The sequence below is a fragment of the Vespula vulgaris genome, chromosome 12 (genome assembly GCF_905475345.1).
Source record: "Vespula vulgaris chromosome 12, iyVesVulg1.1, whole genome shotgun sequence".
Classification (NCBI taxonomy): domain Eukaryota; kingdom Metazoa; phylum Arthropoda; class Insecta; order Hymenoptera; family Vespidae; genus Vespula; species Vespula vulgaris.
The window spans coordinates 2,789,310-2,813,259 of NC_066597.1; the positions used below are offsets into that span (position 1 = coordinate 2,789,310).

At 29.0% G+C, this 23,950-nt stretch overlaps 6 protein-coding genes across 20 annotated transcripts; 4 read left to right on the forward strand and 2 right to left on the reverse strand.

Annotated features, from left to right (window-relative positions):
* Positions 1–919: 919 nt before the first annotated feature.
* Positions 920–11,178, reverse strand: LOC127068233 (long-chain fatty acid transport protein 4). Of its 7 annotated transcripts, none has more exons than XM_051004097.1 (13): positions 11,157–11,177; positions 10,432–10,533; positions 6,270–6,712; positions 4,712–4,862; positions 4,393–4,630; positions 4,057–4,291; positions 3,777–3,978; positions 3,494–3,686; positions 3,170–3,310; positions 2,840–2,977; positions 2,608–2,765; positions 2,234–2,387; positions 920–2,142 (listed from the first exon to the last, which is right to left on the reverse strand). In XM_051004097.1, the coding sequence occupies exons 2-13, from the start codon at positions 10,504–10,506 to the stop codon at positions 1,988–1,990; spliced, it is 2,283 nt and encodes a 760-aa protein (XP_050860054.1). In that variant the 5' UTR covers positions 10,507–10,533; positions 11,157–11,177; the 3' UTR covers positions 920–1,987. The 7 variants fall into 7 exon arrangements, with proteins under 7 accessions (XP_050860054.1, XP_050860053.1, XP_050860055.1 ...); XM_051004096.1 differs by lacking the exon at positions 11,157–11,177 and adding an exon at positions 10,644–11,069; XM_051004098.1 differs by lacking the exons at positions 10,432–10,533; positions 11,157–11,177 and adding exons at positions 7,947–8,435; positions 8,941–9,214.
* A 100-nt stretch (positions 11,179–11,278) lies between these two features.
* LOC127068254 (tRNA (adenine(58)-N(1))-methyltransferase non-catalytic subunit trm6) lies at positions 11,279–13,644 on the reverse strand. Its single transcript, XM_051004189.1, has one exon. It carries the CDS (start codon positions 13,639–13,641, stop codon positions 12,139–12,141), a length of 1,503 nt encoding a protein of 500 aa, XP_050860146.1. The 5' UTR covers positions 13,642–13,644; the 3' UTR covers positions 11,279–12,138.
* Positions 13,645–13,665: 21 nt separating this feature from the next.
* LOC127068257 (translation initiation factor eIF-2B subunit gamma) lies at positions 13,666–16,068 on the forward strand. Of its 3 annotated transcripts, XM_051004195.1 has the most exons (6): positions 13,666–13,768; positions 14,089–14,118; positions 14,369–15,065; positions 15,143–15,455; positions 15,539–15,765; positions 15,846–16,068. In XM_051004195.1, exons 3-6 carry the CDS (start codon positions 14,389–14,391, stop codon positions 16,000–16,002), a joined length of 1,374 nt encoding a protein of 457 aa, XP_050860152.1. In that variant the 5' UTR covers positions 13,666–13,768; positions 14,089–14,118; positions 14,369–14,388; the 3' UTR covers positions 16,003–16,068. The 3 variants fall into 3 exon arrangements, with proteins under 3 accessions (XP_050860152.1, XP_050860153.1, XP_050860150.1); XM_051004196.1 differs by lacking the exon at positions 14,089–14,118 and having other exon boundaries at positions 13,680–13,768; XM_051004193.1 differs by lacking the exon at positions 13,666–13,768 and having other exon boundaries at positions 13,915–14,118.
* A 148-nt stretch (positions 16,069–16,216) lies between these two features.
* LOC127068275 (60S ribosomal protein L37) lies at positions 16,217–17,433 on the forward strand. The gene is made up of 4 exons (XM_051004229.1): positions 16,217–16,356; positions 16,724–16,859; positions 16,970–17,054; positions 17,311–17,433. Exons 1-4 carry the CDS (start codon positions 16,354–16,356, stop codon positions 17,360–17,362), a joined length of 276 nt encoding a protein of 91 aa, XP_050860186.1. The 5' UTR covers positions 16,217–16,353; the 3' UTR covers positions 17,363–17,433.
* A 152-nt stretch (positions 17,434–17,585) lies between these two features.
* LOC127068269 (mpv17-like protein 2) lies at positions 17,586–19,333 on the forward strand. 5 transcript variants are annotated; one of them, XM_051004218.1, is made up of 4 exons: positions 17,586–18,303; positions 18,422–18,891; positions 18,981–19,106; positions 19,183–19,333. In XM_051004218.1, exons 1-4 carry the CDS (start codon positions 18,279–18,281, stop codon positions 19,198–19,200), a joined length of 639 nt encoding a protein of 212 aa, XP_050860175.1. In that variant the 5' UTR covers positions 17,586–18,278; the 3' UTR covers positions 19,201–19,333. The 5 variants fall into 5 exon arrangements, with proteins under 5 accessions (XP_050860175.1, XP_050860174.1, XP_050860177.1 ...); XM_051004217.1 differs by having other exon boundaries at positions 17,586–17,787; positions 18,130–18,303; positions 18,981–19,333; XM_051004220.1 differs by having other exon boundaries at positions 17,586–17,787.
* Positions 19,334–20,313: 980 nt separating this feature from the next.
* On the forward strand, positions 20,314–23,873 carry LOC127068256 (protein RCC2 homolog). Of its 3 annotated transcripts, none has more exons than XM_051004191.1 (5): positions 20,447–20,591; positions 20,699–20,855; positions 20,989–21,229; positions 21,497–22,344; positions 22,415–23,873. In XM_051004191.1, the coding sequence occupies exons 2-5, from the start codon at positions 20,805–20,807 to the stop codon at positions 22,583–22,585; spliced, it is 1,311 nt and encodes a 436-aa protein (XP_050860148.1). In that variant the 5' UTR covers positions 20,447–20,591; positions 20,699–20,804; the 3' UTR covers positions 22,586–23,873. The 3 variants fall into 3 exon arrangements, with proteins under 3 accessions (XP_050860147.1, XP_050860148.1, XP_050860149.1); XM_051004192.1 differs by having other exon boundaries at positions 20,699–20,780; XM_051004190.1 differs by lacking the exon at positions 20,699–20,855 and having other exon boundaries at positions 20,314–20,656.
* The last annotated feature ends 77 nt before the right edge of the window (positions 23,874–23,950 follow it).

Sequence of the window (23,950 nt, forward strand, 5' to 3'; positions counted from 1 at the left end):
TCGTTATTACTCGAGAGAGTTCTTGCTAAGCGACAATGCAACTCATACTGATATAATAAATAGTTTCGATGCGTCAACTTCGTCATTGCTGATTATGCTTCAATGTGAATCATAAAATTTAGTATATATTGTATATACATACATACTTTACTACTAGGCCGTAAAGTAGATACTTCGTTGTCACGTATAATATATGTATAATATATGTCATCTATCAAAAAATATCCTATCTAAGAATATACGTTTGTAAAATGAACCTAGGTGTGCTATATTAAAAGATGAGTACGGATCGTAAAAGTTCTCCAAAATGATAAATACTTGTTTTCTACAATAACATACGTGGATATAAAGATATAGTTTTATAGTCTCAGTACTTGCCGGACAGATCTTATAAATTATTAGTTTCTTACTAAAAGTTTTGAAAAACTAATACGTGTAACGAAATGTATGAATGTCAATGCGAAATTTTAATGAACTACAGTCACCGGTTATGTATAACTACCCTCCGATTATAGTTATGGATAACGAAAGATCTTGATAGTTTTGTATGTATATAAATATATAATAATGTTATATATAAATGTACAATAATATATCTTAAAAGGCCTTAATAAGCATTAATACAAAATCGATGCTTAATAATATGTACGTCATTATTTTCCAACTTAAATTTTTACACCTATTTTGATATGGATATGTCTTTCTATTATATATCTAATCTATAGATTAGACCGATGATAAGAAGGAACAGTTTTTCTCTGTCTATCTCTTTCTCTCTCTCTCTCTAGGTCCTTCTTCGTATCTATTTATATTCATATTTTCTGTTGTCTATATTCGTTCTATAATAATCTTAATATATTTATTTCAATATATATAAACATTGAGATAGGATATGGTTAAAATAAATGTATAAAAAATATTTGAAAATTAATTGCAATATGCAACTATTGTTTCATTTAATTAATGAGAAATAATAAAAAGTATAATTATTGATTGCATACACAAAAATAGAAAACTTTTATTCTAAAAAGTAACAAATAACAAGTAAAAGTTTTCACCACGTTATAATATGCCATAAATATACACCATATAAATACTTTCTTTCTCTCTGTCTCTCTTATGAAACATCTTATATAAGTAAATATTTTTAATATTAACCAAAAAGAAAAAAGAAATAGGAAATTACAATCGTTTCAAAAAGCTATTGATATACCGGGGTTTCGGACAATAGTATTTAAATTAACTTGCTATGTACAAACATAAATAGACAAACATATCTCTCTCTCTCCCTCTCTTTGCATATACAAGGAAGTCCAAAATAATTAACAATAACTTTAAACGTTGTAACTTCATGAATTATTAATAAATTCGAATTCTTTATTTTTTTTAATTAATAATTAAAATTTGTTGATAATTTATGAAATTACAAGCTTTGAAATTATTACCTGTTATTTTGTATTACCATGTATATCCATATATAGATTATCATTACTATAAAATAACAATATACGATGTGAAAACATTCATATGACAAGCGATTATTTTAGTCATTCTAATCATTGTTCCTTTATATAATATCAACATATCTCCATTATGTTATTAATATAAATAAATGATTCCAAAGAATATTATTGATTATCGCTGATGATCGGTATACGAATTCAAATGGACAGAACATGTCATATGAATTAAATTGTTTCCTTTAAAATTATCTAATTCAATTTACTTTCCAAATGAATTTTGGAAAATTGGAATATATATATATATTTGTGTTTTAAAAACGAGATGAGTTCTCCATTTATGTGGTAAATAGTAAATGTAAAGATTTAGCACAGTCAAATCGTATCGTAGCATATATAAGCAATAAAGAGCATTATATAGCGTATGACATACATTTTGCGGATAATATTTCATTCCATAATCTCGATATCATCTTCTCGATATCATTTTTTCTCGATTTTTCTCGGTATCATTTGTTGAAACAATTTTATAATTTAATTTTTCCTGATTGAATTTCATCGAATACTTCTTTCGTTAACAACTGATATCCCAATTTGGAATCAAAGTAATATAATTTATCTTGTATTCTCTTGGGATCGAAACCATCTTCTTGTAAATCCTTTTTCTTCAATTTAAATGTACCTAAAAAAGAAAAGAACAAAAATGATTTTATCGAAAAATTAATATATATATATATAGTTAATTAATATTATTTATATTATTTATCATTTACTTGTGAGATCAACTTTTGACAATATTCGAAGAAATTGAGGCCTAGCATAAAATGGTAATTGATCTTTAATATCGGATGATAATTGTTTTAGATTTAACGTGTCATTCTCGTCACAAATAGCAGCCATACCAGCTCTTCCTTCTGCGCCATGAACCTATATAACAATTGCAATTTTAACTTAGCTTTTATTATTTCATAAAAAAATATGAAAATAATCATGTTTCTTGTTCCGAGATATTTTTTGATATTTGAATTCGAATCGTTTAAAAATTATTTTTCCATAATGACAAACAAAAAATGTAAGCATATTTATTCTCAAAAAAAAAAATAATTCTGTTACGTAACTATAAAATCTTAGAATCTTTTAGAATTACCTCAACACCGTAAATTATACAATCTTTATAATTTATAAAATTACTAATAATGGCTTCGACTTCGGACGTTGAAACATTTTCTCCTTTCCATCTAAACGTATCTCCCGTTCTATCTTTAAAATAAAGATATCCTAATTCGTCTGCTACAAGAATGTCACCTGAAGTAAAACAACATTTTCTTTAGAATCAAACAAGAACATAATTAAGATATTAATTTATCGATGATATATACCAGATATGAAAGCAGAATCGCCTTTAGCGAAAACGTCGCGTACGATTTTACTGTTCGATGCTTTCTTATCCACGTATCCCAAAAATGCTCGTGTCGGGTTGTTTGGTATAATTTTTCCAATGAAAACACCAGGTTCGTCTAAATGAACAAAAAAAATAAAATAAAATAAAATAAAATAAAATAAAAACCTAAAAGAAAACAATACAACAACCGTTTGAAAAGCAGTTAATCCAAATAATCCGCTTTATTCGTCACGATAATTTCTAAAATTCAAAATTATACAAAATATAATAGCATTCGATCGATTATCTGTTGTAAAATCTAACTTACCTGGAGCACAAACTTGACACAATCCTTTTGCATTTCTTATTGGTTCTCCTTCAGCATTTACTTTAATAATAGATATTGGATATACGGATGTAATAATTCGCGATACGAATCCAATAGCTCCAACAGTATTATCGATATTTACTAGAAAAAATATATAAAATCATTTTTTCTAATGAGAAAAAAACAAATATACGGAGTGTTTCGTAACACGGACATAAAACAGTTTGGATTTGGCTAAGTAGAATTAAATATTCAACTCGACATTTTCTACTGCTGTTTTATATTTCTACGGCTATTCATATATTATATTTAATTTTCTCTTACCGATATTCGCGTTACCCTCAGTAGCACCATAAAATTCAATAACCTGAGGTATATTAAAACGTGCTACAAATTGACGCCATATTTGTGGTCTAAGTCCATTACCAAAAATCATTCGAAGAGTGTGTTGTTTGTCTTCAGATTTGACTGGTACTGCTAAAATGTAACGACACATTTCTCCTATATATTGTGCGATCTGCAAAAAAAAAGAATAATTTTTCGTATATTTTAATATATTCGTTATATTTCTATCTAAGAATGTACCGATTAAATAGATATCTATTACCGTGCATTTATACTTAATGCAATCATTAAAATAAGCACTGGCAGAAAATTTCTTTCTAATCACAGTCGTATTTCCATGTAATAAGGCTTGACCTATTGACATAACACCACCTGCTGTATGATACAAAGGTAATGGCGTATACAATATATCGGAAGATCTCATCTTAGCTATGATATTAATTCCACTAGCGATGAATATAAATCTATAAAAAAGTGTAATTTAATAATCGTTTTTAATTAATCATTAAGTGGATTGTTTCTATCATCTCATTTTCCTTCACCTTGAATTAGTTATTACAGCAGCCTTCGGAAGACCAGTAGTTCCACTGGTATAAATATATAATAAATCATCGTGATAACAACTTTTGTCTTGTGATATTGGTGATACTGTAGAAACTTCTGATAAAATATTTGTCAAATTCTTTGCCTTTAAATGCGCAGAATCTGCTGTTGCCTCATTTCCATACTTGTAGAATCCCATATTTGCGTTGAGTGAGCTAGCAATATCCGTGACGACTATAAATGTCAAGACACTCGTATACATATATACGTATCACAGATTTCTTTTAACAAAATTCTCTATAGATAAATCAAACTCTTGAATTAATTTTTCTTACCTTCAGTAAATTCAGAACTATAAATCAATGCTTGACATTTAGCGACATCGATGCTATGTAATAGAGAGGATTTTCGAAGATTAATATTAATCAGAGACGTTATTATGCCTATTTTACTTAAACCAAGCCAAATCCCAACAAAATCAGGACGATTTTCCATCAACAATGCTACCACATCTCCTTTTCTATAACCATGATTTTTAAACGTCGTTGCAACTTTGTTACTGAAATCTTCGATCTATAAATATATAAATGAAAATGCAAATTAGACCGAATATAAAATCAAATATATAAGAAAATTTGTCGATCGTTGACTCACTTGTTGGAACGTCCATTCTTGATCTTCGAATATGATGCACGCTTTATTGGGATGTCGAGCAACATGTTGCCGAAATATATCGGCAACGCTTTTATTTTTTTTTTCATGACCACGAATCAACCAGAGAAGTTTAATGTATCTTAACAAACCTCTGCAATGGGAGAAAAAAAATAGTAAAAAAAAGAAGATATTTTATATATATATATATATATATATATATATATATATACACATATATAATAATTGTAATAAGTATAAAATGAGGAAGATAAAAAAAATAAAGTATAAAACGAAGAAGATAAAAAATTGCATAATTATTGAATGACGAACGAATAATGAGAATCATCATTGACTTCATAATCACCGATCAATTAACTCTTCAATCAGCTTACAATTATTAAGGATAAATGTTAATATTAAGGATTTACAAATATTAAAGAATAAATAAGAATCGATTATTAAAAACAATTAACGAAAAAAAAGGGAGATCAAAGAGCTAAGAGAAAAATGCCGTAAAAAAGTGTATAATATTCCCCTTCTAATGTCGGTAAGGATATAAAAATTTATCGTTCGATTGAATTTAATCCTACTCGATTGCGAAAGAAATTCTCACGTTTCCAACGTTTTTCATAGAGGATCTCGAACTCATTGCAAATGTAAATGATATTGGTATTACATCACAGAATGAAAATATAATATCCAGGCAGTGATTTTATCAATTATGAATAATACATATTAAAATTATCAATTAATGTATACTATATGTAAATATATAAATAAATATGGTTGAAACTTGAAATTTCATTATGAAACTTTTGTAAATCATAAAACCGTTATGTTGACCGATCAGAGAAAAGCCGGCTGGCTAACGGTAATATCAAGTATAAGATAGAAGAGAAAAGGTTTGCATATAGTTGAAGAGAAATAAGGAAAATTCTAATGAGAAAAAAGTAAGTAGTTCTAAGAGAAAGATGGTAAATATTTTTCAAACGATACTGATTAAAAATCACTGCAATAAATTAAAAGACTCGATAAACGGACATGACACGTATTATTGCTATCGAATACAACAAAATATAAAAGAAAAAAGGAAGCGATTCGTAAAAAAAATTATTATGTTTATAATAAAATTGTATCCTGTTTATATGTATTGAAATTACGTAATAAGAGTATGAAAGTTCCGAATAATAAGGAAAAAAAAAAGAAAAAAAACATCCATTTTATATATTTTATGTATACAACGTGGGTCAAAAGTTCGTCAAAAGATGATTTCAAAAATCAATTACTCTTTCTTCAGATTATATATATATATATATATTTTTTTTTTCTTTCTTTTTCTCAGATTGTTAAACTACAAGCTAGGCTTATCACGAATTTTACAAATTACAAAAAATCTACTTAAAATATCTCCAAAAAAAAAAGAAAAAAAAAAAAGCAATTGGTTTTTAAAATCATTTAGAAATTGTTGACTCACCTACACACACACATGCGCATGCCCACAAACACGCACACACACACACATACACGCGCGCGCGCACACAAATTTTTATTTACTTACTTGACATCACGTGGTAATGTACGAAAGACAATATAAAACCACCTTAGACGACCACCAGCAACGAAGTACGCAACGATCACAACAACAAAAAGTTGTAGAAGAAACATGTGGCCGACGTAAAGTGTCAGGAAGGCCAATGAAGCTGCGATAAATGTTATTAACAGCATGACTAGCATTAGTTGGCGAAGAAAACGGCCGATTGTTTGGCAACGTGTTGGTGATAAGTTTCTACATCCGCCACGTGTGTCCCCTATAGCCTGCGTACTACCAGATAACGTAGTTACATCCACCAAGTCTTCTTCTTCTTTTCCCTCTCCAAGATTGACTACTACTTCGTTCGTACTCCGGACTTGCGGCACCGATGCCGTCGTCGTCATCGACGTTGCCTGTGATCGGTTCAATGATTCCCCTACTCTTGTATGGATTTTGCCCCTCTCTACGTCCTGCAATATGAGAAAAGCATTTTTCTTTTCCTTTCCTTTCCACCCTCCTCCTCCTCTTCCTCCTTTTTCTTCCTGTTATATCATCTTTTATTTTTCCTCCATTATATCGTTATACAGAATCTCTATTGAAACAATCAAATTATATATTTGGATTTAATCCTTTCAAATTCTGGAAAATGTTTTTTTTTTTATAGACTCGTCACGTGATAGCAAAAGGACGACAGAAGTTTCTTAACTAATCTTATTTACTCGTTTTTATTATTACTTTTCCCCCTTTTCTTTTCTTTTTTTTTTTTTTTTAAGTATATATTTTTCGTTTTATTATTTTTTTTCTTTTTTGGTTTGCTTTTTTCTTTCTCTCTTTTTCTTGTAACTTATATGTTTTTAATTTTTTTCTCTCTAATTCTTACTTTCCTTGGCCTTTTCTTTCGTTTTGCTTTTTATACATATGATAATACCGCATATACTTTATGCCATTTGGATTTTATCAAGTATGCAGTTATATCTTACAAATAGCGCTCAAAATAGCATGTACTTCCTTTACATATTGCGTATCATTAATACGCATATTCTGAGATATATAAAGATAATTGATATACTTTGAACTCTCGTGTATATGAACAAACTGCATCGTTGTCGTTGCTCAAAAAACGTGAAATCGTAGGTAGAGAGAGAGAGAGAAAAAAAAAAGAGAGAAACTAAGTGAAAGTTAAAACGACAGAAACACGTTACGAGTTACTGTGCTATAGTGTATTATCATTATCGATAATTGTTCACATTTTCTCCTTCTTCGGATCAAATGCATATGTATGTAACGTTTAAAATAACGAATACAAATATCGAATAATTTTAAACCTTTAATAATGCGAGAAAATTCGATGTAACGCGCGCACAAATAATACATACACATGTACATATGTATGTGCATCGCAATTTTCATAGGAGAAACACGTCAGCTAGCATTAAATCGCGATGCTGTTTCGTGATTAATCAATCAAAGCTCATTTATAGCTGTTAAGCAAATTATCAAAAGACGATATCTGCATATTTATATCATATATAATGCATATATCTAGTTATCTTATATATAATATATCCATTCACACATATAATTTAAAATTAATCTCAAATTCATTTTTGAAGACTATTATTTATTAATAATATTTTTAATTTGATATTGCGTGCATGAACCTAAAATAAGGGAATAAAATAAACGTTCTCGTTAAATACGTACGTGCACGTACCTAATTATCAAAATGATCATTTATATCAGGTCGATGGTGTTAAAAGATAACTTTAACGAACACGATATCTATCGTTTCACGCACGTCGCATCATCATAATTCCTTATCATGGTTTTCGATTGTGAATATTCGCATCATTAACGGTTGTCCTCGACTAACAGCGGTAGTGTTTATATAACAGGACATAGCTCATTTACTCATTCATACATTTGTTCATTCGTTTATACGTTCGTGTTCGTTCTTACATACATTCTTATATTTTTCTTTCTATCTTTTTTCTTCTTTTCCTATTTTTCTCTGCTGTGTCCGTGTCCGTGTCCGTGTGTGTCCGTGTGTGTGTGTATGTATGTATGTATGTGTGTGTATGTGTGTACGTATGTATGTATATAGTAATGTATATAGTATATAGTAATAGAAAAAAAAGTGAGTTCAGAGTTGACGATACTGTTTATATATTTTCCATGAACTATACTGCTCAACTGCAATTTTAAATAATTTTATCATAAGTAACATCGAGAATATGAACTATGAGAAACTTTATGCGTGTTCTATCAAAGATTTAATATAAATATAAATGTCAAATATCTAACTTTACAATCCTGTTCTCGATTTATAAAATATTACTATGACAATATTCATACTATTATCACTATATAATTTTCATGAAAAAGTATAAGATGAATAAATGATATTGAACGTAGAATGAAATAATATTGAAGACAAAGAAAATATAATATATTAATGGATAACTGTTAAAGTTTTATTTAACACAAATAACAGTATACTAATAAAAGAAGATCACATGAGCAAATAACTCTTGATTAACATAATTAACGTAGAATAATAACAGTCAACATAAAATTGTCAAATTGTTTAATACAAAATGATTATAAAAAAGATATTAATAACATATATATATGTGTATACATATATACATACATATATATATATATATGAAAAAACATTATATATTTGTTTACTTACTTAATACTAAAAATTTGACATGTAAATAAAGTAAACATAAAGTTAACCTAATTACTATTGATGAACACAAGCGTCAGATAGAGACGAAGCACAGCACAATTATCACAGAAAAAAATATCCTCTCGTTTCACAAACTATGCTTGTAGAATAATATTTTAAACATCAAACTATGTTACATATTTACAAATTATATATCGTTTATCAATTGTGAAATAAAGAAGTACACTTCCTCAGTAGACGCCGAAATTTTGCTGACGAAATGTTAGCTTCGTTGATCTACCACCAGATGGTGCGAAAATATTAGTCTAATTATATATATAAAAAAAAAAGGAAGAAATGTCAACTCGTATAATTAAATAGTATTAACAAATAATATTTAACCATAATATTTAACCAAATCATAATAATATAATCTCTCAGTTTGATTAACTTATATAGGAATAATAAAAAAAGATTTAAAATTTAAATAGGTTTTACATTATATAGTTATATGAATAATTATTATATTCGCTTTTGGCAAATAATAGGTCGAGAAAGTAAACATGAAAAGGCCTAGAATCTCTCCTTTTATCCGCTTTCATCTCTTTCAGGAGTAGAGTGAAGTTAGAAAATCTCTTCGACACTGCGTTGTCCTCCTTGTTAATTGGAGAATACTTGCTTTCTTTTTTTCCTTTCTCTAACGGATTATAACGCATCATATCCGTTTTCTAACGATATGTGAAGTACGCACAATACGATATACCAATGAGATCTTATAAATCATTATTGAAAGAAAATATTTATAATCCAAAATTATAAAAATGAGATATAAATATATTCTTTTTTTCAAAACTGAAAGAAAAATATGTGAATTTTCTTTATTCATTTTCGCATTATTATTTCACAAAAAATTTTACATTAGGTTATTTATTTATTTTTGTTGTATGCAAAAGATTTAAAACATATGTCGCCGTTAATGATACGAAATTATCATAAATAAGTTTTTATAGATGACGAATGATTAATCTAACGGTCGTGTTTAATATTATTCAAAGTTATTTGATGTACGTTAATTTATGTTAATATACGTGTATATCTTTCAATAACAAAAATAAAAAAAGATCAAATTTTTTAATGTAAATTTTTTACGATATATGCTTTGTTATTGTATATATACTTGTATACACACTTGAAATATGAAAAGTTTTTATGTAATTTTACAAATCAATTAGGTTTTCTTTTGTGATTTTATAATGAACTTTTATAATGTAAAAAAAATTAGCTTAAAAAATTTCGAAATAAAGTAAATGATTTTACTTTATGTGATACGTGTGTATAAAATATATATACACACAGAAACGTACTTTGAATAAAATTTATAGTATATAGAGGACAAAGTTTTTTAAAATTTGAACGCAATAAATAGTATCGATGAGAAACTTAATATTATATATTAATTCTTTTCGTAATCGTAATAAAATCCCAAGATTAATATATTTCCCCAATACTTACGCGATTTTTATCATCGATCATGTTCGATAGAATCGGCGCAATGTTATTCCCATTTCCAACGTTATTGACGGACATCTTGGAAATTATATTTGAAAAAATCCTCTTGAAGAATAAAAAGAAGAACAAGCACTAATTAATAAAAAGTTATAAATAATAAAAAGTTTAAAATTTATCAGACTCGTGTGATAATCGATAATGTTGTTATAAATCACCTCGCATCGCACAATAAATTCTTCACCTTTGATATTTTTTGTCACACAGTAAATTTAAGAATCGAAGAATTGTTTTAATATTTAAAAGTTAGATTTGAAATTTGAAATTGAAATCGATGAAGAAAGACAATGAATATTTCGAATTTTCTTCGATTCGAATAAATTATTCCATTGTCCTTTTGCACTCACGTACGACTTTTCTAATATTACGTACTGGTCTTAATATAAATATATAATTTCTTTTTAAACATGCCTAATTATTATTATTGTTGTTGCTATTATTACTATTACAATTATGCACCTATTTGGAAAGAAAGAGAAAATGCAATAGAAAATAAAAATACGAGAAAAAAACAGGAAGAAAAAAAAATGAAAAAAATTAATGCAAAAAGGATTATAACCGATAAAAATACGATTTACTAAATAAAAACCGATATATATACGAAGATACGTGTATCGACTGTAAATCGTCTACCAGTAAACTAAAGAGAAAGAGTTCCCACATCGACCTACCTCCGTCGAGTATACAACTGATCTCCCTCCTCCGTGTTATGGCCGCGGCATAAATACTCTTAAATAGCTGTATACTTTTCAATCATTTGTTTTTATTATTATACAACCTATCTGACTAAAGTCAATGGAAAGTAGAACATACATAAATATTTATTATATTTATATTTAGATGGGCGTATTTAAATCAATAAGAGAAATTATATGTGAATGTAAATATCTATATATGTATACGGATGAATACACTGTAAAATATAAATCTTATATATATTTAAATTCTTCGCCGCCATTTGATCACCTTTTACTTGTCTCGTCATGCGAAAAAAGAAATACAGGTTTGAGCTGACTGATCGAACGCTTTACTTTAATCATACGAAAATCAAATGAAAGTCAAATATTTTAATTGTATGGAAAATTTTAATTAAATAAAAAATAGAAAGAATTATTACGTTTTTGACGTACTAGATTTTGGTCTTAATATAAGTAATAATAATAATAATGAGTATCACCTTCTTCTTGGTATAAATACAAAAAAAGTTTCTCATGAATTATGGAGATTTCATTTCCTTTTAATCCACTGAATGCAATTGACTTATGGACTTATTCGATTATTCATTTACAGCAGACAGTGTTACCTAAGAACTTTACTATCATTGAATAAGTATTGTAACATATTCTTGAAAGCATATGTACTTTATATGAGTTTTAATTATAAAAATTTAAAGTTTTAGGTTAAAATTTTGATAAATATAATAATTTCATTCTTATGTTGGTTAATTAGAAAAATTTAATCAATATTTTTCACAAATAAAAAAACAGGTTTTTATGTTTTGATTGGTATAAAATGTATTTATATGACTTTTCTTTTCTTTTATACAAAAATCATAAAAACATTTTAAAAATTTTATATTTATATATATTCCTTATGTATGTATATGCATTTCCTTATTTTGTATAGAAATTAAATTATAATCTTCTAATATCATTATTCAACTAAATATCCTGTTAAAATATAACCACCTGTATCGCTTGTTAAAATATCTGGATGTGTCCTGTCAGGTAATATCTGATATGAACGTAAGAAATTTGAAAACAATCTTAAATTTACCACATTTTGTGTTTGTTTAAGAGCTATATATGTTTCCTGTAAAGGTTCTCTATAAGCATGAAAAATTACAAATGGTCTAGATGCACCAAGAAAAGGCAACAAAGACTTGATGATATTTAAAGGATGTTCTTTTGCCACAATAACTAAACCTCGAGCTTTAGAACCTTTCAAAAGATCCAATGCATATTGTGTCTCTATTAACCATTTTGGTTTTTTAATAGGTCCTGTTTCAATAACATCATCTAATTTGCGTTTTAAAGTTTTTCTATTTTCTACTTTTTCTCCTTTATTTATATCATTCATAAGTTTAGATTCATCTGTATTAGTAACATTCTCTGAAGTTAGATTTGTATCCACTTCAATTGTATCTATATTGAACATTCCATTGCTTGTAGTTTCAGTCTTATCAATATCTATGGCTTGGCCAATTTTTGATACTTTTGTGTTATCTTCTACTTTAGTTTCTTGTTCACAATCATTATTACTACTTAATAATACTTCATTATTTTCAGATTGAGAAGTAGTAGGAGTAGATACTGTTCTAGAAATAGATATATCACTTAGTAATGAAGATTCTCCTTGATAATGCAATCTTAAAAAACTATAAATATTAACTGTTATATGTCTTTCAATCTGTTCCTTGGGAAAATTCATAGCTTGAATGATAGCTAGCTGAGGTATATTTCCAGGATGCATATTTATTAATAATCCTGTAGTATTTGCGCCAATTCTATGTAACATAGCAGCTCCAGGTAATCCTTGTGAACCACTGTCATATAACAAATATAAACCATCAGATTGAACATCACTATATGATAACAATTGAGAAAGAGCATCCATTCTCAATCCTCCTACTCTTGTATGATCTTGTCTAAAGTATACTTCATGTAAGGATACTATAGTAGGTTTACATACTATTAAATAACGAAAATATTTTTGTTCTTTCTTCTTTATATATTTTTCTTGAGAGTATTCTGTTTTTGCAGAGAAAGATTTACTATTTTCTATAAGAGTACCAACTATCTCCTTGCCAGATTTTCCAGATTCTTGAAGTTGTAAAATTTCTTCTTTTGACAATTTTTGAGAAGTACCATCATTGGTGATACAACGATTGTCTAAACCACTTGATGAAGTGTTCTTTAAATCATTCCAAGATTCTGCCTCTTTTATAGTCTTCAACGTATAAGATCGTTTATTATTTTTTGATGGGACCATTTCAAAAGTTGTCCAATAGGGTTTACCAATTATTTCTTGCATATCTACTTCATCCTTTCCTAACATTAAAATTCCATTTAATGACACCTTATATATTTTGGTATATTTTTGTTTTTTCACTATCACATAATTTCCTGTTTTAATTACATCCTCGGCTTCACCCATATTTTATATTTTATTAATATTTTCTTTTTATTGTACAAAGTTAATCTCTTTAATACCAATGATTTCAAGTGGATGTCCCGTCAATTTTAGGTTAAACAGTACGAAACATGCGATCATACAAAGTAAGGTAACGGCACATGTAACTGATACAATATTACTATTTCTGATACTATTTCAATGTAAAGATAATTTATATTTTTATTCAAATCGATTAATTAATTGTAGAAAACGCATTTTTAACGATTGAATAATTAATATTCATTTATGTATTATAAGATATTATAATTTACTTTTATGTTTTATGAGAAGCTAAAATATAATAGTAAAAATAAACAGTGAAGTATTTGTTTGTTATAAGAAAATTTATGGATTTATTACTTTATTATAAATATATCAATTCTCTCTTTTAAAAAATATTTATAATAAATGTATAATACTGCGCAACAGTTTCAGTGCTAGAATCATCAGGATAAAAAGGTAACCTATTTTTATTCTGTAGAACAAAGTATTTGGTATATCTCTTCTCGCGAATATATTTTTTTATGTGTTGTTATTAATAAGTTTTTAGCAAAATAATATAGATATTTATGATAAACATTATTTATGATATTTTTTTATGATATTTACGATAAACGTTATTTACGATAATTTGTAAAAAAAAAAAAGTTCTCATAAATTAGTGAACAGTTTTATATCATATTAAAAACAAAAAAATTATTTTTTACAGGATAATACAACATATAAAAAATGGTTATTTGCACTGAATTTCAAGCAATTGTACTTGCTGGTGGAAAGGGTTCTCGTATGACAGAACTCACAGCTGGACAACCAAAATGTTTATTACCCATTGGAAATAAACCAATGATTTGGTTTTCTCTACAACTACTTGAACGTAGTGGATTCAATGAATGTCTTATAGTGGTATCAGAATCAGTGAAAAATGATGTATCATTGTCGTTAGATAAATTAGATTTAAAAATTAAAATGGAAATTATAGGAATACAAGGTGCAGAAGACCTTGGTACTGCAGATTCTATTAGACTAATTCATGAAAAAATTCACACAGATTTCTTAGTATTATCATGTGATTTGATCACAGATATCGATATCTCTGAAACATTAAATCTATATAGAAAACATAATGCAAGTATTACAGCATTGATGTTACCAATGATCAAAGTACCAGATGAATTTGTTACTCCAGGACCTAAAAATAAACAAAGACCAGAAACGGATCTAATTGGAATAGATAATGAAACAGGACGTTTAGTATTTTTGGCATCAGCTTCAGATTTCGAAGAAACAATAAATATATCTCAAAAAATTCTTAGGAAACATACCAGTTTTACTATGCACTCTAAACTAATGGATGCACATGTGTATATTATTAACAAATGGGTTTTGGATTTTCTAGTATTTAACAAGTAAGTAATTATATAAATAAAAAATAGAGAGTAAATACTTTTATTGAACAGGTGTACTTATGTATTTTATTTTCTAGAAACTTTAGTACATTGAAAGGTGAACTTCTTCCATATATAGTTACTAAACAATTATCAAAACCACCTAAGCAATCTCTAGAAGACAAAAATACTTCCATGGTACAAGTAAATTTGAAAGAAGATATATTCCGTTTTGCAGTTGCAAAACCATTAGATGAGTTAATAAGAAGAATGTCTGCATTTAATGACCACAATACTGATCTACAAGAAGCTTACCATGGTGATATAATTAGGTGTTATGCTCACATTATGAATGATGGGTTTGGATTAAGAGCTAACACTATTCAAATGTATCATCTTGCAAATTTTAAGGTATATATAGTAATATACAAATTTATATATGCATTATAACTTTATAAAGATGGAATAAAAAGTATTAATATATGTTATTACAGATATCTGATTGGTCTTCTAGTATTATAAAATCTGATTTATTTCTGAATACATCATCATCTGCAACTGTTAAAAGTACACAAGTTCAAAATTGTAGTATAGATGAAAATGCATTTATTGACGAGAAAACATCTCTCAAATTTAGTCACATTGGTGCTAACACAGTTGTTGAAACGAAAACCAGAATTTCAAACAGTGTTATAATGGGCAATGTAACTATAAAAGAAAGGCAAGATACTTTGATTTTTATGATATAAAAGTGCATAAGAATACACAAGAATACACTAATATATTTATATAAATTTGTAGATGCATAATACACAACAGTATTTTATGCAATGGATCTATCATCGAGGAAGGTACCGAATTAAAGAATTGTATAGTCGGAGCTCAACATGTCGTAACATCGAACAGTCAACATTCTCGAGAAGTGTTAACCGAAGCTGACAGATTAATAGAGATTTAATTATTCACTAATAATTTATTATTGAAATTAAACTGAAAAATAGTTATTTATATAAGTAAGGAAAAATTATAATTGTGTTCACCCTTGATTTTCATTTTATATCATCTACGTAAAGTAGTACCTATACACTTATACTTAAAAAAGAGAAACAAATTTATCCTTCGCCAATATAACTATAATAAATATCCCAAATTCTTCACAGATGGCATTACTAAATAAAATACCGACAGTTGGTAAAAAATATTCTCTATACTGATCTTCAATTTGTTTAGTTGGTACTGCTAGAACAGGGTTAACGTATCATTTTAAGTGTTCATTCCTCGCCTCTTTTGACGTGCTCCTTCGTGCAAGATGGTGAGCGTTTATTCACGTGTTTTCAATCGATTTATTATAAAGTAATCCTAAGCAATCGTAACGTAATTACATTATAAAGTAATTGTGTACTTATCATAGCAATTAATTAATATAATAGTAATCGACAAAAAGCTCATTATAAATATCTTCGTGAGTTTTTTATCGTAGCTTAGGTTAACTCGCCGTAATATGTTTTGTTTGCGATTATAATGATAACAAAGTCACAAAATTAATTTAATTGCGTAAAGCATCATAAATTTCAATTCTATCGAATATATTCGGATCTTTGTTTTTTTTTTTTTTTTTATAATAATAATTTCTTAGATGCATAAGATATGGTTAGTTATAGTTTTTGTAATGTTCACAGACGAAGGGTACATCCAGCTTTGGTAAGCGTCGCAATAAGACGCACACATTGTGCAGACGATGTGGACGTAGTTCATATCACATTCAAAAATCACAATGTGCACAATGTGGATACCCTAAGAAAAAGATGAGATCATGTAAGTTGAACAAAGTTTATGTTGAATCAGAAATATTTGAACTGTTTTCTTTGTCACTTGTAATAAAATAATTAACAGCATGTGTATGTTAACTGAATCATATTTTACAGACAACTGGTCGATCAAAGCAAAAAGGAGGAAGACTACTGGAACTGGTAGAATGCGTCATCTGAAAATCGTTCGCCGTAAATTCAAGTAAGTTTTAGTACATATAGATTATCAATACTATCGACATAAAACTGTCTTAGTTTTATAATATTCGTTAATATTAGTATCCATGGGTCATAAAAATTCAAAAACTAATTTATTAATTTGTTTTAATTGAACATTAATTTGTATTGACATAAAAAAATCTATGCTTGAATCAAGATACAAACGATGAAAAAATTTATCTTTTTGTATACAACTAACATACAAAAATAAGAGGTTGTATTTTTTTGTATCATTTTAGGAACGGGTTCAGAGAAGGTTTGCCAAAACATAAAACTGTTGCTGCTAAATAATATAAAAAACATTCATAATGTTAATAAGCTACATAACTTTAACTTCCAATAAAACAGAGTTTTGGAACGTATTGTAATTCAATTAAATACTTAAAAAAATCCATTATCCTTAATCTTTTAGGTATTCTTCCATCGTAGTAACTTCTAGATACGATGGGCAATGGAACACCTTTCTAAGTAAATAAATAAATGTTTACTGATAAACTCTGACGCATGCGTATGTATACTATATATTGTTGCCTGAGAGGAATGGAAAAAAATGTCTGATATGAAAGAACATATATCGAGTAGTATGGGCGAAATACGAAACGGTGTGAGATTGTACTGCGCAAACGCGTCGATTCTTTTGACAACGGCCGCTTGTATATTTAAAGAGGTTTCGCCATTATAAAATGTCAGTAATACACGGAATTTGTTACACGATGGTAAGATCTCTTATCGATACCATCATTATATCGTTGATATAAAATAGTGAGGGGGAAACGCGGAATCGCGGGAAGGAAGAAAGGAAAAAAAAAATTAATTGAAAGTTATGCTACTTAAAATTAAACAATTTCAACTACATAAGCATCGACGAATTAAGATCCACGCGAACGTTAATGCATTTAAATAACAATCTATTTGCAGAGTCATAAAGCTAATGTGTAAAAAAGATATTAGTAAGATAGATCCATAAAAGTCATCTCTTGTGCGAATCCTCTTTATTATTTGATATTACTATATGTTCTGATATATATATATTTATATATATATATATATGTACTTAGAGATTTATCCCAGAACAAATTATCCTGACAATTGAGTTACGAAAAATAAAAGTGAGAAAAGATCTAGTCGTTTAAACATTGATCATTGCATTTCAATTTTATTACTCTCTCCCTGGTTCATTTCTTTTAAAAGATTATTCATTTAACAAATGCATATTCTGCGAAAATTATTCGGTAAGTATTATCTTTGTTGTTATTATCTTTCGATGACTTATTCAATAATATTGATAATAATAATAATAATAATAATAATAATAATAAATTAATTTAATATATATATTCTTATAATCAGGTAGGTACCTTCTCGTTACAAATACTATTAGCTGCGGCTTGATGATGGCAGCTGGTGATATGATACAGCAACGTAGGGAACACTGGAAACGGTATCGTTACGAGGATTATTTTTCAAGCGGTGGAACCGCTCGTGTGATCGCAGCATCGCTAGAGGAAGATACAACGGAAGAAGAAGAAAAAAAGATTATGGATGTTGCGACGTTATACGAACATAATTATGTTCGAACGAGAAACATGACATTAGTAGGTCTTATCCAAGGACCCTTTCATCATTGTTTCTATGGTCTACTTGAGAAAATAGCACCTGGGAAAAAAGCGAGATCTATTATAAAAAAGACTTTTCTAGATCAACTAATCGCTAGTCCTACGTGCCTAATTATATTTTTCGGTGGTCTTGGTCTAATGGAACGAGACAAAGTCGAAGAAGCTTATAGGGAAATCAAAGTGAAATTGATCGAAGCTTGGAAAGTATGTTCTGCTAATAAAAAAAAAAATTATATGTAAATTATAAAAAAAAAAAGTAAAAAAAAATCTATAGTCTTAATTTTTCTCATTAGGTCGACTGTTGTTTTTGGCCTCCAGCTCAATGTGTAAACTTTTTATTCGTTCCTCTACAATATCGAGTACTCTATATAAATGTTATGACTATGGTGTACGATATTTTTCTATCGCACATTAAATACGTAAGTATCTTCGCGAATAATATTTCCACGTTTATTTTTCGATAGAATTTTTCAAGGATCTCTTATTCGTTTGCAGGATGCTCACTACGATTGACAAGAAACTGTGTATTAGTTAAGGAATAAATTGTATTAGATCATAGACTGCGCTAAATATGTATTGTTATATTATATTAAATTTATAGGATAAGGTTTTTTGATAAAGGAAAATAAATGAATTTTTTCTTTAACGTTTTCATTTTTCGATTTCACTTTTCTTTCTTTCTTTCCTTTTCTTTTCTTTTGTATTCCTATCTCATGAATAGATGATAAAGAGAAATTAAAAGACGATTATAATTATCTGGAATATTTGTCGATATAACGATTACTATTGTTCTTTCATTGATGAGGGATCACAATAATCCTTATAATAGTATAAAACGAATAAAAAATATTTGAAAGTTTCGAGAAACGATGAAAGGTATTAAGTTATCAGTAATCACACGATAATGTGCACGTACGAATAAGTATGTGTACCGTGCATTTCTAAAAAGGTATTAACCAATTTCTTATCAAAGGTATCTCTCGGTGATCATTCATTAAGAGTAGGGATGTTATTTATGTCGTTAGCAGCTTTGTTTGGCATTTGGCGACAGGAGGATTATAGAATTCCGTAAGCCGCCAGTCGCCATCTAGCAAATATGATTATTGACAATGTACACATAAACACAAATAATAAATTCAACGTTGCGCAACATGTCCCGTAGTATCAAGATTATACAAAGCCTGTAAATGCATCTCAAAGGTAAACTGCAAAATATAACGGATATTATTAGAAAAAATATTTATAAGTGTTTTAGCATAAACACGAAAGATACGTTTACGCGTACGTATCTTACCTTCTCCATCATATACATCAGTTTTTATTTTGTATAGGAAATATTGTAAGACGTTCAAATGCGAGACGTAAACAAAAATGGCGGATAAATGTTTCGATCGAGCAATCGAAAAGTTCAATTCGATTAATATAACGAAGTCGAAATTCAAAACATTTGACGAGAGAAATGAACCAGGAATCGAAGTACGTATCCCGTTCCTTGCGTTCCCTAAATTTGAAATCTAAGGAACACGGAGCGCGCCCTCGGCGATTTACAATCATAAACCGTGGTTTGCTTTGTACTTATCGTTCGAGCATGGTTTTATTATGATTTTTGAGCGCCAGGTGGCCGCGTTTTTGCTGTCCATTCGTATAGCGGTGTAATTTGCTGAGCGCCATTGCTTCGATAAATGTCACGAGGGTAGGTCCGCGTTTTCGACAATCGTTTTTCGCGCGATAATAAAGTCACGTTGTTGGGAAGTTAATAGCGTAGTGCGATATGTCTAAACGGAAAAATACAACGGTTAAGAAAGGTCGCGCGAAATCGAGGAAGGTCGAATACGATGAGGAGGATATTTCGAGCGAGCACGAGTCCGATGTAGAAGACGCCGAGAGTGGCACTAATGTCGACGGTGAGGACGCTGCCGAAGACGATCTTACCGATGTCTCCAATATACCTGAGCTGCCGTCGCCAGAGGTGACTGTTATTTACTTTTTCTCATTTCAATATTTATCTCAGGTTAACACAAATATTGATGCTAAAACGGTGATCCCCGAAGAAGAATCTCAAGTGATACCGATGTTAATGAGCCTGGCGATCAGTACGTAACGACATTTCTGTGGTCATGAATATGAATAACGGCTTGGTTGGAAGATCCTGCGGCATCGATACGCATGTAATATTTCAGATCCGTGTTATGCAAGTTTCATGCAAACTATAATCTGCATAATTGCATTGGATCTTGAAAAGCAATGGTGCATAATAACAATTTAATAGCTGATGATATGCTCCTATTGATTATGTTACAGGGAGGTTGGGGTAAGCCTGGCACATTGCTTATGTGTGGTCTGACAAATTGGGAAATGGCAGGCCGTAAAGCACCACCGAAATCGCTCAAGACAAATGTAGGACGTAGTTTGTGGACTCCGCATACTTTTAAGAATTTAAACGGCGCGCGTGTGAGATTGATTGCCTCTGGACCTGCTGCTTCCCATAATATTATTGTTACGGAGGATAATAGATGCTTGACTTTTGGTAAAAATGATAAAGGTAAATCGATCGTTATATATTTGTATAGAATTGTATAAAAGCTGTGATTATTTTACCTGCATATCCGCAGAGTTTTTTATAGTGCTGGATTAGCAGGAAATTATTATATCAGATATGAACATTAATTTACAACCTCGGGTATGTGTTGGGCGTCGCTACAACTGCTATATTTATAATTACGATCTACTGTTTAGAACTCTACAGCAAAAATCTTTAAATTCTATCGAAAATTCTTTGGAATAACTTGACATTGTCGATCAATTGTAGGTCAGTTGGGTGTTGGTGATACTAAACGTCGGGATGAACCAACTGAAGTAGAAGCATTAAAGGGACACACTATTATAGCAGCATCTTGCGGTCGTAATCATACGCTTTTCTTAACCAGTCGTGGTTTAGTATTCGCCGCTGGGGACAATAAGTTAGGACAGTGTGGAGTAGGAAAATCTGAACCTTGTATAATGAAAGCTATGAAAGTTAAATATTCTGGACCTCCTATAGTAAAAGTAGGGTGTGGAGCAGAATTTTCTATGATCTTAGATATTAAAGGTGGTCTACATTCTTTCGGATGTCCAGAATATGGTGTACTAGGTCATAATACAGATGGAAAATATTTTATAACAAATACGAAGATGGCGTTTCACTTCGAGAAAGTGCCTAAACGAATCGTTTTATATGTAGAAAGAGGTAAAGATGGTCATGTCACGCCATTAGATCGTGTTGAAATTACAGATTTCAGTTGTGGTCATTATCACACGGTTGCAATCGATAGTAAAAATCGTGCGTTTTCATGGGGATTTGGAGGAATCGGTCGATTAGGTCATAACGAACAAAGAGATGAATTAGTGCCACGTTTAATTAAATTTCTCGAACCACCTAATCGAGGTATTAGATCTATCGCCTGTGGTAGTACTTACAGTATTGCAATTAATATCCATGGTTCAGCACTTATGTTTGGACAGACTAAACGTACAGGAGAAGCTAATATGTATCCAAAACCTATTCAAGATTTATCAGGTTGGGAAATCAGATGTATTGGATGTTCACAAAGTAGTATAGTAGTTGCAGCAGATGATTCTGTTATTGCCTGGGGAGGCAGTCCCACCTTTGGGGAATTGGTGAGTAATATTTGGTAAAAATTTATCTATTTTCATAATAAGAAAAAAATATTATATAAAATATTTACAGGGTTTTGGTGAAATGCGCAAATCGTCAACTACTCCTATGGAAGTAAAGGCTGTAGAAGGTTTATACATTACAGCGGTTACTTGTGGTGTCTCTCATACATTAATGATCTGTCGAGATGATACCGAACATGAGAAAGCTAAAATTAATAAACTTCCAGTATATTCTGTTTAATTATTACATAATTCCTTGGATTGATAAATATATGGGATACAATGATTACCACATCTTTATACAAAAAAATTGGAAAGAATGTTTTAATTCTATATACAAGTGTAATCATATCCCAACAAACAACATCAGCCTAACATCAGGGATGCATTGTAAAAAGATTTAAGCTATCTTTGCTTGGGTCCAGAAACAGTTGCAGCATAGAAATGCTCATTTCCTTGAAAAAAAGTCTTAGCAGACTGCAAAATACGTCCATATAAAACATAGACTTAGCTATTACTCTACTTTGTACTTCCAATTTTTACTTAATCTGTAAATGACAGTTCATCTGTAATAGTAATCCCTTTCTGTTAGTAGCTCAGGATATAGACCAAACAGATAGATGCAAAAATATATTTTGATACGTTGCTATTTTATTGGAGTTCGCTGTAACTTTTAACCACAGTGAAAGTGATTATTTGTATGAGAAAAAGTGCTGGGAACTGGAAATTGTTAAGAAAGTTTTATTTCTATCATTCATTGTAGTGAATTTACAATCTTGTAATCTATACCATTGATTCATTACGGTAGTACCTGAATCATTGCACCCATAGAAATTTTTATATAAGTACAATATAATACATGACATATATAGATACATAAAAATAATTCACATGTCCAATGATTTATAAACAATATTTTAATGACTTAATATTTATGGAGTATGGCCAATAATTTTATTTGATTTTAGCGTGTAAGAAATGATTACTTCCTTGAAACCAGCATTATTTGTCATACTTTTTTTGTATGAAAATTAATTTTTTATTGTACACATGCAGGAAGTGAAGTTTCAGTGAATATTATATATTGTTGGCTATTGTATTATTATGCAAGGCATTCCAAGATTTAAACTATCACAATTTACAAGTATCTGGAATTCCTTGTATCTCAACTTTTTCACAACTATTTAAACTTATCCATTTTATTATTATTATTATTATTATTATTATTATTATTTTAATTATTTGAAAATGAAATAGAATATTGATTTTACATTTATTTTGTACTATATGTGCAGAATGATTATAAACTTATATAAAATTTACTTTACATTTTATAAGACAATTTGTAAAGAACACTGCCAAAATGTGTTTAAACATTTTTTTTATTGTGACACGTCCGGTATTTAATCATTCCATTTCGTTCTATGTAATACTCTTATGCAGATTTTGCACTAAAACGAACTTGTTCTAATGAATTTGTAACGAATGTACAAGTATAATTGTCAAATAAATGAAATTTTTAAGAAAAATCAATTTTTGTTATTATAATTGTGAATTCATATAATCTACAATATCTTTTATATATTTTTTTGGAACATTGTTATGT